Raw genomic sequence first — 14,704 nt, 5'->3', positions numbered from 1 at the left:
GTTTATGAAGAGATAAGACAGACTTTGTTCATAATCACTATTTGCCTTTTACACATTACCTTTATTAGGCTCTTTTCATCAATCTTGTAGTAGTTTTCAAGTTTTTTTTCAACAAGCTGGGCAAGCTTACTGGCATTATCTAGAGGTTTACTATAAGTGGAAAAAACATTTAAACAATTATCCTTCTTTCAAAACACATGTTATAGTAACATAAAGCTGAATTCTAAAATTAAACCATGCAATAACTTATTAATTTAAAAGACTTTATAAACACAGAAAAGTTCAAATAATACATCAAATATAATATTATACCAATTTGTCTGGATTTTACAAATGTAAACCTTATCATATATGCTTCAAATTTTCTTAAAGAAAATATTATAAATAAAACTGCAGGTCCCTTTATTTCCTTCCCAATTCCTAATCTTCTCCTCTACCTCTATCCACTTCCAATAGCAACCACTGTCATGAATTTGGTGTGTATTCTTCCTGTCAATGCTGTTATATATGTTTACTATTTTATATATGTTTAACAGTATATGTTATATATGTTTGATATCTATGTTGACATACACATATCAAATTTACTTACTTTAGTTTTACACAATTTTCCATCATATAATTATACTGGATTCTATGTATTCATCCCCTTAAAGATGGACTTTAAAAAAAAAATTTTTTTAAGGTTTATTCATTTTTCAGAGACAGAGCATGCGTGGGGGGAGGGGCAGAGAGAGAGGGAGACACAGAATCTGAAGCTGGGCCCAGGCTCTGAGCTGTCAGCACAGAGCTCAACGCAGGGCTCAAACTCATGGGCTGTGAAATCATGACCTAAACTGAAGTCAGATACCCACCCAGCCTCCCCTTAAAGATGGACATTTAAATCATTCTCAATTTTATACTATTTCAAACAAAAGTGAAACAAATATCTTTGTAAATATATCTCCATGTATGTTTTTCTACATCTAAAAGTATAATTGCTGAATCATGAAGAACATTTTTACTTTTCTAGATACTAGCATGTTACTCTCCAAATGAGTTGACCAATTATCCTTCCTACTAGCAGTGTGAGATTTCCCAATGTGCTAACATCTAATTAGCTTTCCAGTATAATCTTTTGCATAAAGTCTTGTATATCAGTCTTCTAAAATGATAAAATCATAGTTTAAATTACAACTTCATGACCAGTGGCATTAGCATAACTTCTGAATCTACAGGGAAAACTTCTGTGAAAGGCTCCTCAATTAGCAAACCAATCTCAAAAATCTCATTGTGACGGCTTCCAAGAGTGAAAGACTCTTTAGGTTTTATACCTTAAAAATAAAATAGCAACTATAAAGAAAAATTTATTACATGTTTAGCTTTAGAGTATTTTCAAAAGGAAATAATTTTATGTCAGAATTACACTTTAACAGTCCGTAAGACATAAAGGAATGCTTTGAGAAACTACAAGTAGGATTTTAATGTAACTTAAATATAAAGTACATGAATTTGAAATTAAACAGCTCAGCCAACAAACATGACACATGCAAATGTTTAAATTAAAGAAACTTTTAAAAAAGAAATGAGTGATAATACTTACTAGTAATACCATAGTATATTTACTACTACTATTTTACTAGTGTCATGTACTATCCCGAATGCTTTACAGAATCCTAACAACAACTTAATAAGGTGGGTACTATCATTCCCATTTCATAGATAAGGAAACTGAGGGCAGAAGGGTCACACAGCTAGTAATTAGCAGAGATTACATAAAACAATATGGATGACTCTCAAAACATAATGTTGAACAAAGAAGGCAGAAACAAAAATTTCATATGATTCCATTTTTACCAAGTTCAACACCAGGCAGAACTAAAATACATGTTAAAAGTCAGGATAGTAGTAACCTTTGGGGAGAAAAAAGGGGGTAGTGATCAAGAAGGATCATGAGCAGAACCTCTGAGATGCTGTTTATGTTCTATTTCTTGACCTTGGTAGGTTTAGAGGGATATGTTCACTTTGGAATGATTTATCAAGCAATATATATATCATTTATGCATTTTACAGTAAATTTTTATTTTGTTATTATTTATTAAAAAAATATTTTTAATGTTAATTTTTTTTGAGAGAGAGCACGAGCAGGAGAGGGGTAGAGAGTGATAGGGAGACACAGAATCCAAAGCAGGCTGCAGGCTCTGAGCTGTCAGCATAAGAGCCTGATGTAGGGCTCAAACCTGTGAACTGTTAGATCATGACCTGAGCCAAAGTCAGATGCTGAACGACTGAGCCACCCAGGTGCCTCACAGTAAATCTTATTTTTAAAAAGAAGCAAATAAATAAAGGTACACGGATTTAAAGTCAAACTTTAGCTCTTTAAAAAAAACAACAGAAAATCTATTTAAAATGGCCACTGGGGGGCAGCTGGCTGGCTCAGAGTGGAACATCTGACTCTTGATTTCTGCGCAAGTCATGATCTTACTATTCTTGAGTTTGAGCCCTGCTCTGACAGCAGGGAGCCTGCTTGGAATTCTCTCCCTCTCTCTCTGCCCCTCCCCCGCTCATTCACACATGCTCTCTCTCAAAGTAAATAAACATTAAAAAATAACACTCAGATCAATGAAATAGAATAGAGAACCCAGAAATGTACCCACAAACGTATGGCCACCTAATCTTTGACCAAGCAGGAAAGAATATCCAATGGAATAAAGACAGTCTCTTCAGCAAGTGGTGCTGGGAAAACTGGACAGTGACATGCAGAAGAATGAACCTGGACTACTTTTCTTACACCATACACAAAAATAAATTCAAAATGGATGAAAGACCTAAATGTAAGACAGGAAGCCATCAAAATCCTAGAGGAGAACACAGGCAAAAACCTCTTTGATCTTGGCCACAGCAACTTCTTACTCAACACGTCTCCAAAGGCAAGGGAAGCAAAAGCAAAAATGAACTACTGGGACCTCATCAAAATAAAAAGCTTCTGCACAGCAAAGGAAACAATCAGCAAAACTAAAAGGCAACCAACAGAATGGGAGAAGGTATTTGCAAATGACATATCAGATAAAGGGTTAGTATCCAAAATCTATAAAGAATTTATCAAACTCAACACCCAAAAAACAAATAATCCAGTGAAGAAATGGGCAAAAGACATGAATAGACACTTCTCCAAAGAAGACATCCAGATGTCCAACCGACACATGAAAAAATGCTCAACATCACTCATCATCAGGGAAATACAAATCAAAACCAGAATGAGGGGTGTCTGGGTGGCTCAGTCGGTTGGGTGTCTGACTTCAGCTCAGGTCATGATCTCACCGCTCCTGAGTTCGAGCCCCATGTCGGGCTCTGTGCTGACAGCTCAGAGCCTGGAGCCTGCTTCAGATTCTGTGTATGTCTCTCTCTCTGTCCCTACCCTGCTCACACTCTGTATCTCTATCTCTCAAAAATAAATAAACATTAAAAATTAAAAAAAAAAAAATACCACAATGAGATACCACCTTACATCTGTCAGAATGGCTAACATTAACAACTCAGGCAACAATAGATGTTGGCAAGGATGCGGAGAAAGGATCTCTTTTGCATTGTTGGTGGGAATGCAAGCTGGTGCAGCCACTCTGGAAAACAGTATGGAGGTTCCTCAAAAAACTAAAAATGGAACTGCCCTACAACCCAGCAATTGCACTACTAGGCGTTTATCCAAGGAATACAGGTGTGCTGTTTCGAAGGGACACATGCACCTCCATGTTTATAGCAGCACTATCAACAATAGCCAAAGTACGGAAAGACCACAAATGTCCATCGATGGATGAATGGATAAAGAAGATGTGGTATATATATACAATGGAGTATTACTCAGCAATCAGAAAGAATGAAACCTTGCCATTTGCAACTATGTGGATAAAACTGGAGGGTATTATGCTAAGTGAAATTAGTCAGAGAAAGACAAAAATCATATGACTTCACTCATATGAGGACTTTAAGACACAAAACAGATGAACGTAAGTGAAGGGAAACAAAAATAATATAAAAACAGGGAGGGGGACAAAACAGAAGAGACTCATACAAATGGAGAACAAACAGAGGGTTATTGGAGGGGTTGTGGGCAGAGGGATGGGTTAAATGGGTAAGGGGCAGTGAGGAATCTACTCCTGAAATCATTGTTGTACTATATGCTAACTAATTTGGATGTAAATTTTTAAAATAACTAATTAATTAATTAATTAATTAATGTATTTATTTATTTGAGGGGCACCTGGGTGGCTCAGTCGGTTAAGTGTCCAACTCTTGATCTCAGCTCAGGTCATGATCTCAGGGTTCATGAGTCTGAACCCCACATTGGGCTCTGCACTGACAGTGTGGAACCTGCTTGGGATTCTCTCTCTCCTCTTTCTCTACCTCCTCCCCATGACGTGCTCTCTCTCAAAATAAACATGTTTTAAAAAGTGCTTGCAAATTATACCAAATTTAAGCTCTGAAATTTAGTAACAGGGGGCTATTAGTTGCTTGGAAATTTCAACCTTAAACTTTAAATCTGCTATTTGAACAGCATAATTTTACATGGAGTTTGCAAAGTAAACCCTGCAAACCAATACACTTTAGCACAGAGATATTACTTACCTCTATATTGGAGATCAAATAGAAAGCATAACATATACAGACAGTATTGAGTGTTCTACCTTTTATATCTTACTCCGGGGTTTTCATCCAGGGTAGCACAGACTGTAACTATCTGCTCAGCCATTGCTTCCATAACGGCATCTTTTCCATTTGCATTACTAGGGTCCGGACTGTAACAGTAATAGAATGCATCCGGTACATCAAGAGTATAAACCTAAGTTAGGCCCCCCCAAAAAAAAATAAGGTCATACTGTGTCAATTGGTGATTTGGTTTAACATACACACACAGAAAAATGTGGCTATTATTTGGGACATTAAAAAAATTACTTGCTTAACCATGCTGTTTCCTGAGACCACTGTGTCTTTACCTTAATCAAATCTCATTTTCTCTCAGTCATCTTGCTTTCATCCTTTATTTCTTTTCCCACTCTCCTTTCCTGCTTAGTCTACCTCTCTCCTTCATTTCTTGTTTCACACTGTACTATTTGTCTCTTACTACCTGTGCAAGAGATGAAGGAATTTGAGGTAGTCAAACTAAACTAAAAATCTAATACCTGACACAAAGAAATACAACAAAGCCAAAGTTGGTCTATATATTTGACATACATTAAAAATCTTAATCTGTTAGAGAATAACCTAGAAATTTTCCATAGTTGATATGTATCTTCAATTCTTTGGTTTATATTCTTCATGTCCTTAAAATAGAGATATGTTTCCCAAAAAGACACAGTATTGTGCCAGACATAGTAATTGGTCTAATCATAGACCACACTGAAACCTCAAAGACACATTTTTTCAACTAACAAAAACATTTACTTATGTGCAAAGAACTGGATTAGAGGGGCGCCTGGGTGGTGCAGTCGGTTAAGCAACTGACTTTTGATCTCAGGTCAGGTCATGATGTCTCCATTCATGGGTTTGAGCCCTGTGTCAGGCTCTGTGCTGATGGTATAGAGCCTGCTTGGGAGTCTCTCTCCCCTTCTCTTTGCCCCTCCCCCGCTTGTGTATGTGTGGCTCTCTCTCCCTCAAAAATAAATATTTAAAAAAAGAACTGCATTAGAAATTTACTATTATTATGTTATTTGAAGAGTACAAAAGTGAGGCACCTGGGTGGCTCAGTCGGTTTAACGCCTCTTGGTTTCAGCTCAGGTCATGATCGCACTGATAGTGGTATCAGCTCTGTGCTGATGGTGTAGAGGCTACTTGGGATTCTCTCTCTCCCTCTCTCTCTGCCCCACCCCCACTCATACTCACGCAGTCTCTCTAAATAAATAAACTTTTAAAAAATGAATACAAAAGAAGAAGCTCTTTTACTAGGGTTGGGAGTTAGTTCTTCATTAAACCAATTTTTATTTTTTTTAAACAATGATAACAATCTCTCTTAGCCTAGGATGATGTATTGAGTGTAAAAGTAAGTATGTAATAAACATTACATGCTAAACTATTGCATTATGAATAAACCTGCTTATGAAAAGTTTCCTTTCATTGTACATTCATTTCTCTGAACATAACCAACAGCAGCAGGCCGCACATGGATTCAGATTTAGCCATAGCTAATCCACTTATGTCTGTATTGCTCAAAATCTTGGCTATTATATTAACTGCCAACCAACAAGCACTTCTCTTAGTACACTATTACACTACAGTAGATAATATTATCTGTTCAAAAATACTTACTGCCCCTCCCTAAGGGCCTCTCCCTATAAGAGTATACTTCCCACTCACTAAAGTCAGCCTTGGCTATGGGTATTCGAACATGAGTAGAAGTGACACGTGCTACTCCCCACAAAAGCTTTAAAAGCCATTGTATGTCTCCAACATTTCTCTTTTCCTTCTGCTATGTCCCAGACAAGGGCTAGTCCTTCAGCCTCAGTTCCGGAATGAAGAGAATATACAGCAAAGCCCCAGACAAACCACAATGGACAAAAATATGAGAAATAAACTTGGCTACAGTAATGAACTGAGATTTAGGGAGTTATCACAACAATTTAACCTAAGCTAATACTCCAATGAACCAAAGAGAATATTAGAGCTTATTTTCATTCTACTCTCACATTTCTTCCATTCTTCCATTTCCTTCCTCCTCTTCCTCTCCACTTTCCATTACCACCATACATGTTCCTTCAGACCATTACCAAATATTTTCTTCAACTTTATGACCCACAATCAGCTCCTTAAATAAAGACTCCTCCCACCCCCACCACTTTCATCTACTTTTTTTTGCTAATCTACAACTGGCTTAGCTCTATTTCTACCTAAACACCTCCCTACTAACTACACCAGACTCTTTGTACTCTGTAAGATCCACTGTAATCAAATATCCCTACATTCTTAAATGCTTTCCCTCTAATTGCCTTAATGTATATGTGATAGCACTAATTATCTTAAATCCTGTAAGAAGTAAAGCAAGAGGTTTCTTTAATCTCTTGGACTCATAAATTCAGGAGTGAATCAACCTCCTTCCTCTCCATGCAACCTCTAAATGTGTTTAATGTCCGTCCAACTTGTCTTCTTTGGAGCACTATCCTATCTGACTTTGCACCTGGCAGACAGTATCCACTGCACAAGACCTTGATAAATGCTCACATAGGCCTTTGCTCTTAGCTCAAAGCACTTAGTAGTCTACTATTTCCTTTATATCTTCACTTGCAAACAAAGTTGAAAACATTTTCACTGTAATTTCTCTGTAACAATTATAGTTACTTAGTAAACTCTCAGATGCTTATCAAGGAAATAAAAGCAAAAACTTCTTAGGGGAAAAACAAACCAGACAGGACCTTAAATAATCACATTTTGCAAAGACACAGTAAGAAGATTCTCATGAGATTTCTCTATATAGACAAAAACAAGTTATTCTCATCACCAAATTGGTCAGATAGCTACACAAATCTCTCCTTCAAATAGAGCAACTGCAGAATTTTGATGAATTTTGAGGCTAAAACTATATTTACCATCTGTACAGCAGATGCTCTGGATCCGTTTATAATATTTATCACACTACTATTCATATCCCACATCATTTAGAAAGCCCATTTCACCCTATATTTTAAACTTACATATCACATTAAAAGGAACAGGCCTAAAGTTAACCTTTGGCAATAGTGTAACGTTAAACAGATATCTTAAAATTTTACAATTTGGATTATAATCTTTCTTTGCCCAAAATAGCAATAACTTAAAAGAAAAATCTCTTGGGGTGCCTGGGTGGCTCAGTCAGTTAAGCGACCACTTCAGCTCAGGTCATGACCTCATGGTTTGTGAGGTCGAGGCTGGGAGAACCCCGTTTAGGATCCTCTGTCTCCCTCTCTCTCTGCCCCTCCCCTGCACTCTCTCTCTCTCAAAAATAAACATACATTTAAAAAGAAAAGAAAAAGAAAAATTCCTCTTCTAGGACCCTTATTTCTCTTAAAATATTGACCTTATAGTTCCAAACAACGTAAACTATTAGAATTCTATGAAATGCTAGAATCCAAACACAGAGAACAGAGCACAACAAAGTTGAGCAATGCACTAGCTGTGTGATCTGGGGCAAGTTACTTAACTTCTTTGATTTCCCCATCTTTAAAATGAAGACAGAATTACCATCCATTCATAGGACTATCATGAGGATTACATGAATATATTTACGGAAAATATTTAGGAAAGTGTCTGGCACATGGAGAATACTACATAGGTGTTTCCTTTCACCATCATTATTATTAATTGAAGGATCATAACTGTTCCAAAGTCAAAATGAATTTTTAAAACCCTTCATTTTATAAATTAATGCAATCTATATAATGTTATAGAAAAAATTTGTTGAAGAACATTTGTTTTAACATCACAAATGGTTGCAGAAGCTAAAGGTTATTTCTTTTGAGTCATCTAACATCGTGTTCAAAATCTTTTCATTTCATAATCTAATAGTTCTGTAAAACTTGACATACACAGCACTTAGTGGCAGCTGTGAAATTTAAGCTCCACTTTCATAATGTTCTGTTCCAATTTATGCTCCTCTCCTTTCCTTCATCATGAGAAATGTTTATTTGTGGATCATTCAAAATTCACCAAATACATAACATATAAAACATCTTTAAGGTATACCTTATTAACAATAAGTAAGCTCATAAAACCAAAATTTTAAATCCATTATGAACTAAAACTAAAAGTAAAACAAGAAAGTACCTGAGATTCAAGTGGAATGAAGGAAATATTTATTTCTTTACATCTTCTTATTGATTTGGAGCAAGAAGTCTTAATTTTGTTAAAGAGACTATCAGGGCAAACTGAGAGGGGGGGAAAAATCAAAGCATATAACTCCATCTAAATTTTTATTCTTTGGAATAAATCATTTTAACATGCAAGAATATTTATTTTTTACATATAATTAGTGACTTTCACAAAGCAATTTACTACGAGGACAGAGACAATATGTAAATATTTTTCTTCACTTTACAGAGCAAATGTATTCTAGCCAACAGGGCTGTAACAGAAATTCCATTTTCCCCATTCATAGGCACCATAACTTAGGATTATTTCCTTAGAGAGCTGCTTACACAGCAAACTAAAATTGTTAGGAAGGAAAATCAGATCCAAACTCATGGCTTAATAAACTTTCAGAGGACTTTCAGAATTTCTTAGGAATTTATACTGCTTTTCTAAATGTGGCACTAAGTGCAACCATCCCACACAAATTGTTAGTTTTTCCTTGTATCTCAAGACCTTCTCTAATGTCAGGAAATCCTGAGACTAATCCAGAGCCTGTTCTCTCCACCCTCCCTTTACCTGTCTATATCTCTATTAAATCTAGGTTGGAACATCAACCATTGGGTCCTAGTGTCTTTTAACATGATGTTCTTTAGCCTCAAGATTCCTTAAAAGAGGCTTCACATTCATTAAATTTTATAACTTTTATAAACATGAATTTCTGTGTAATACAGTTATTTAAAACACAAATACTTATGGCATGACATATTTAAAATGGCAACTATTACTAGGCATGAGATAAATAATAACTTATAGGAAAAACAATATACTGCTTAAAATGAATTTCTAATAGCACAGACTAAGACTACACTTAGATGAACAGCATTTTTATTTTGCAAAATAATTATGTAAGATATAACATAAAGCAGAATTATATGTGTGTCTGGACTTCTCTGTGATGCTTTTGTTTAGCTGCTTTCTATCTGAACATATGGCATTGCAAGAGAAATGTGACAGATTCTCTCCATTAATATTTGCCAAACAGATGGCAATTTCTCCAGTACCCTCCCAAAGGGTCTTATTTTTGATTACATAATCAAATCCCCAATTAAAACTTAGATTTAAAAAAGAATTCCTCCTTCATCAGCATAAAATTTGAGATACAGCTCTCACTACCAACCCCCCACCATTGTATACCAGCAAAAATGACTGGTTCAGAATTTTCTATCACTTTAATATGAATTAGGACAGATATGATCTTATATTTTTAGATTTTTTCTAATCTAATTAGAACAAGCAATACATAGAAAGTCTTAATATTATAATAGTACTGTAAGAAATACTTTACAATTAATAGGATTTTAAACAATGAAGCAATACTTTTACAAAGCTACTTACAGTCAGTGAAGTATATATATGCTGCTTTGTATTTGTTCTCGGACTTACTTGCAAAATCACGTAAAAAACATTCTACAGACTTAAAAAAGGTTAGATGTTAATACACATTTAACAAAATACTAATTTGAACGTGCTAGCTTTTGAAATAACTAAGATTATTCTTTTTCGATGATAAAACAAAACCTTAACTATCTCAAAGTTTACTTTATAAGCTGATTTTTTTAAAATGCTATGTTGTCTAGCCAGTAACAGCTAAAAACCTAAGAAGTAGTAAGGTAATATGTATAAACAGAGTACTGTTTTGGCAATGAGAAGATCCAGGAACGATCCAGTGACTGGGAAGCTGAAGCCACACAGACCATTAGAAGACAACAAATCAAGGAACTGAAAAGCCAATAAGCATACTGGAAATGTTATCTACCTGGATGATGAAAGCATTGTGACTGTAACTGGGAAAGTGCTGAAGAGAGTGACAGTGAGCTAGGAGTAAAATTGTTAAGGGATAATGAAAGACCCAGAGGTTGGTAGATGACAGCAAGGAGGGGAATGGCAGGTAATAAAGTCTGGTAGTTCTTGCATGCCTCAGTGCTGGTAGTTTTAAAGATACAATGGTCTAAAAGCAAAAATGAGGAATACAGAATGTAATGATCTCTCCTCCATCTGTTCCTTTTTCTCCTGGAACTCTAGAACTATTTCTGTTAGACCTCATAGATCAATCCAACAAGTCTCTTATCTTTCGCCCATGATTTCCATGACTTTGGTTTTTTTTTGTTTTGTTTTTTGGGTTTTTTTGCTTTGAGATATTCCATTTTAACTCGGCTATTAATTCAAATTTCAATAGTGATTATCCTCTTATGCAATTAATCATTTAACGGAGAAATCACACACTTTTGAACTTCAGGAAGTTTTTTATATGCTGTACTAGACTCTTCTTATGTGTTATCATTTTTCTGTTCAGTTCATCATCCTTCTCTCTAAGCAGCTATATTTTGTATTTTCTTCATTCTTACTGAACTTCCTCTTTCTGGCAGCTTGGCTCACTTAGATGTGTTGATGCTTTCCTTTGTTAACTCACTGAAGGTTTAGGTTTGTTGCTGGAGAATCCTAAATACAGGCAGTTCTACAAGAGGGGAAGGCAAAAAGATTTCTCCTTCTCTGGGCTGTAGGTATATAAGCAGACAAATCACCAGGGCTTTGCTTTTTCACCAAATGACCTTTCCCTGGGGTTCAGAGATCTCTTACAGCTAAACTCTTCAGAAATCTGTCATTTTATGACTTTGGCTGGGAACACTCTCATGCTGGTGTCTAAGGTGCTTACCCAGCTACTAAGGAAGGAAGTCCCTCACTAGGCTTCTCCACTACTATCCAATAAGCTCAAGCCCTCGCTGGTACCCGTAGGGCTATGGGGCCCAATAGGTAATTGATCCAGGACAGAAAGAGAAACTGGAGTTGGTTATAGTAGAAAAAAGAGTCACATTCAGGTACTATTTTCTCTGAGCCCTTTGCTCCTTTACTGAATATACAATTTTATATCCTGCTTCTGTCACTTAACATTAAAAATGAACATTTACCTAAATCATTAAAATTTCCTAGAAATCTCATTTTCAATGGACACACAGTCTTTCCTACTATTAATCTATTAATGATAAGAATTAGCATTAAGATATAAAATGTCATTAAAACCCACCAGCAGCCAGCATATAGAAACTAAATAGTGAATATCTGTTTTTTTTCCTGCTGTCTGCTAGAATCAGAAGAAACCAAACTGCAATTGCCAACTTAACATTCTGGATGAATGTAACAGCCAAAGAATGTATTAGAAAATCCATTCTCAAATATTGTACAGAATAAAGGAATCTGACATGGCACCTGGGTAGCACAACTGAGCCCTGCGTCGGCCTCTGTGCTGACATCCCAGAGCCTGGAGCCTGCTTTGGATCCTGTGTCTCCCCCTCTCCATGCCCCTTCCCCACTCACACTCTGTGTCTCAAAAATAAATAAACATTAAAAAAAAATTAGAATAAAGGAATCTGATATTTACTTGGCTCTAAAAGTTTGGCATTAATATGCATTCAATCACAGATTATAAACTAATTCCTTTGACGTAAAAGATATATTTACATATATATGCATGCATATATGTGTATATACACACATGTATGCTACAGGAAGTAACTACGATAAAGGATTAATCCAAGACTATTTCTTTTATGTACATTTCTATCCTCCAAAAATATGGTTGCATAGGAATAGCATGAGTAACAAACTACTCAAACTTCATCATTTTAATACAATTAAATTCTGCTTTCAGATATGAGGGGAGAATTCTTTCATTTATACATTCTCATTAAGAGTGCAAATGAAACAATTTTCTAACACAGAAAAACTTTCCTAAGCAAACTAGTTTATGGCACTATTTTTCTAATAAAGGATGTTTTATTGCTTTGAATTGCCTATGAGAAAATGATGTCAATGATAAATGAGGAAAATACTTTTTAAAGATTCAAAATACTCACCTTTGATGTTGGAGAGATAAAATAAAGAGCTTTCATTTGTCTGACAGGTTCTCGATTCCTATAAATATTCTCCACAACTAATAAAAAAAAAGAAAGTCCATTTTATATAACCAAGTATTTATACACTTGAAACAATTTTTTTTTTTTTTTTAAATTTTTTTTTTCAACGTTTATTTATTTTTGGGACAGAGAGAGACAGAGCCTGAACGGGGGAGGGGCAGAGAGAGAGGGAGACACAGAATCGGAAACAGGCTCCAGGCTCTGAGCCATCAGCCCAGAGCCTGATGCGGGGCTCGAACTCCCGGACCGCAAGATCGTGACCTGGCTGAAGTCGGATGCCTAACCGACTGCGCCACCCAGGCGCCCCTACACTTGAAACAATTTTAAAATAAAACTATACTTATTTATAATAGGGAACACATTAACATATCCTGGGTTTAACATTTTTTTGGTCTCCCTTTGATAAATTAAAAAATCCCAAAATTGTATCTTCCCTAAACCTAAATTCTGGGCTAAGTAATCATCATAAGAAAAAAGGATGAAAGAGCTATTTCATAGTTACATCTACCAGTGTAAGCAATCAACATGCCATGAAGCAAGAAAATGCATTAAAAATTAAAATTTGTATTTCTTTTTAAAAATATTCTAATGTAATAGCAAATATAATACCAGATATCAGGCTAAGTCCTTAACATTACTTATCTGTTAAACCTTCTAATAATTATTATATAACAAACTGATAAAATAAGTATTTTACAAATTAGGAAACTGAGACTTAAAGAAGTTAGGTAACTTGAAAGCTAGAAAGTAGAACAGGTAGGATTCTAACCCAGATCTGTCTGACTCCAGAACCCAAGTTTTTAACTGCTATAATATTCTTTAAATAAACTGCCAATTAACTCTTACTCTTTTAAAACTACGCAATATTTTTAAAGTATTTTTAACAATGAAATATCGCCATAATTTACTGTTATATTTTTATTATTGAAATTAAGAAGTTCATAAAATTAACAAATATAAAACAAAGTGAATTTAAAACTAGTAAACTCTAGGGGTGACTGGGTGGCTCAGTAAGCATCCAACTCTGTTTCGGCTCAGGTCATGATCTCACAGTTTCAGGAGTCTGAGCCCTGCATTGGGCCGGGCCCTGTGCTGACAGTGTGGAGGCTGCTTGGGATTCTCTCTCTCCCTCTCTCAGACCCTCCCATGCTTGCATTTGCCCTGTCTCTCCCTCTCAAAAAAATAAACTTAAAAAAACCCCAAAACATTAAAAACGAACAAAAACCACAAAAAACTAGTAAACTTTAAATTGTCAAATTAACTATTAAAGCTATATTTTTAAAAAATTAAGCATTATTCTACAAATCAAGAGAACCACTTTTCAAGACTAATGCTGGCAAAAGCCCTGGAAAGAATTAAAAAGATTAACCTGATAGGCAAGGAAGGCTACTGTTGAACTTCTCTGGTAAATATGGTGATTCACCTTCTCATTCTTACATTTATATTAGTAAAGTATAGACTTATCACAGCTTCTATTAGACAGGATATCAAATAAGGTTTCCAAGGAAATATTTAATTTTAATCTCCATTCCCAACTATTGTAATTTCACCTTTAAAAGATTAAAGTTAAATCTGTGCAAACTTACTTTTATTACTTAATACTCAAAATCAAGTGCCTTATAGTCATCTTACGCTATACATACTATTATGCTTGGTAAGTAATGTACATGTTAAAATGTGAAAACATTGTGGTACGATTTATTAGAACACAGACTTTGAAAATAATCTGAAATGTCTGGTTATTAATAGCAGAAAGTGCCACTTCTTCAATTCCCTGAAAAATGGATATACACTAATAAGTGATTTAACAAAAGGTTTTTACAGGATGCCTGAATGGCTGTTAAATATTAATCTAAAACCTCACAATAGCCCAACAAGATCAAAATACTCATTGCCATTTTACAGATGTGAAAATTGAGATTCAGAAGTTAAATAAGTCAGGG

At 35.3% G+C, this 14,704-nt stretch overlaps 1 protein-coding gene across 3 annotated transcripts in view; it reads right to left on the bottom strand.

The window, feature by feature from the left end:
• STXBP3 (syntaxin binding protein 3) overlaps positions 1–14,704 on the bottom strand; it is a 54,382-nt gene that overhangs the window by 22,941 nt on the left and 16,737 nt on the right. For all 3 annotated transcript variants that reach the window (XM_006934955.5, XR_006582829.1, XR_006582828.1), the window contains exons 4-8: positions 12,702–12,778; positions 10,186–10,264; positions 8,767–8,867; positions 4,662–4,816; positions 60–150 (exon numbers count right to left, since the gene is read on the bottom strand). In XM_006934955.5, the coding sequence (XP_006935017.1) occupies positions 60–150; positions 4,662–4,816; positions 8,767–8,867; positions 10,186–10,264; positions 12,702–12,778 (503 nt within the window). The remainder of the gene's footprint in view (positions 1–59; positions 151–4,661; positions 4,817–8,766; positions 8,868–10,185; positions 10,265–12,701; positions 12,779–14,704) is intronic.

Source organism: Felis catus, chromosome C1, assembly GCF_018350175.1.
Source record: "Felis catus isolate Fca126 chromosome C1, F.catus_Fca126_mat1.0, whole genome shotgun sequence".
In the NCBI taxonomy this organism is placed as follows: Eukaryota; Metazoa; Chordata; class Mammalia; order Carnivora; family Felidae; genus Felis; species Felis catus.
The sequence above is the reverse complement of the archived record's forward strand: the minus strand, read 5'-3'. Positions and strand labels throughout refer to the sequence as shown.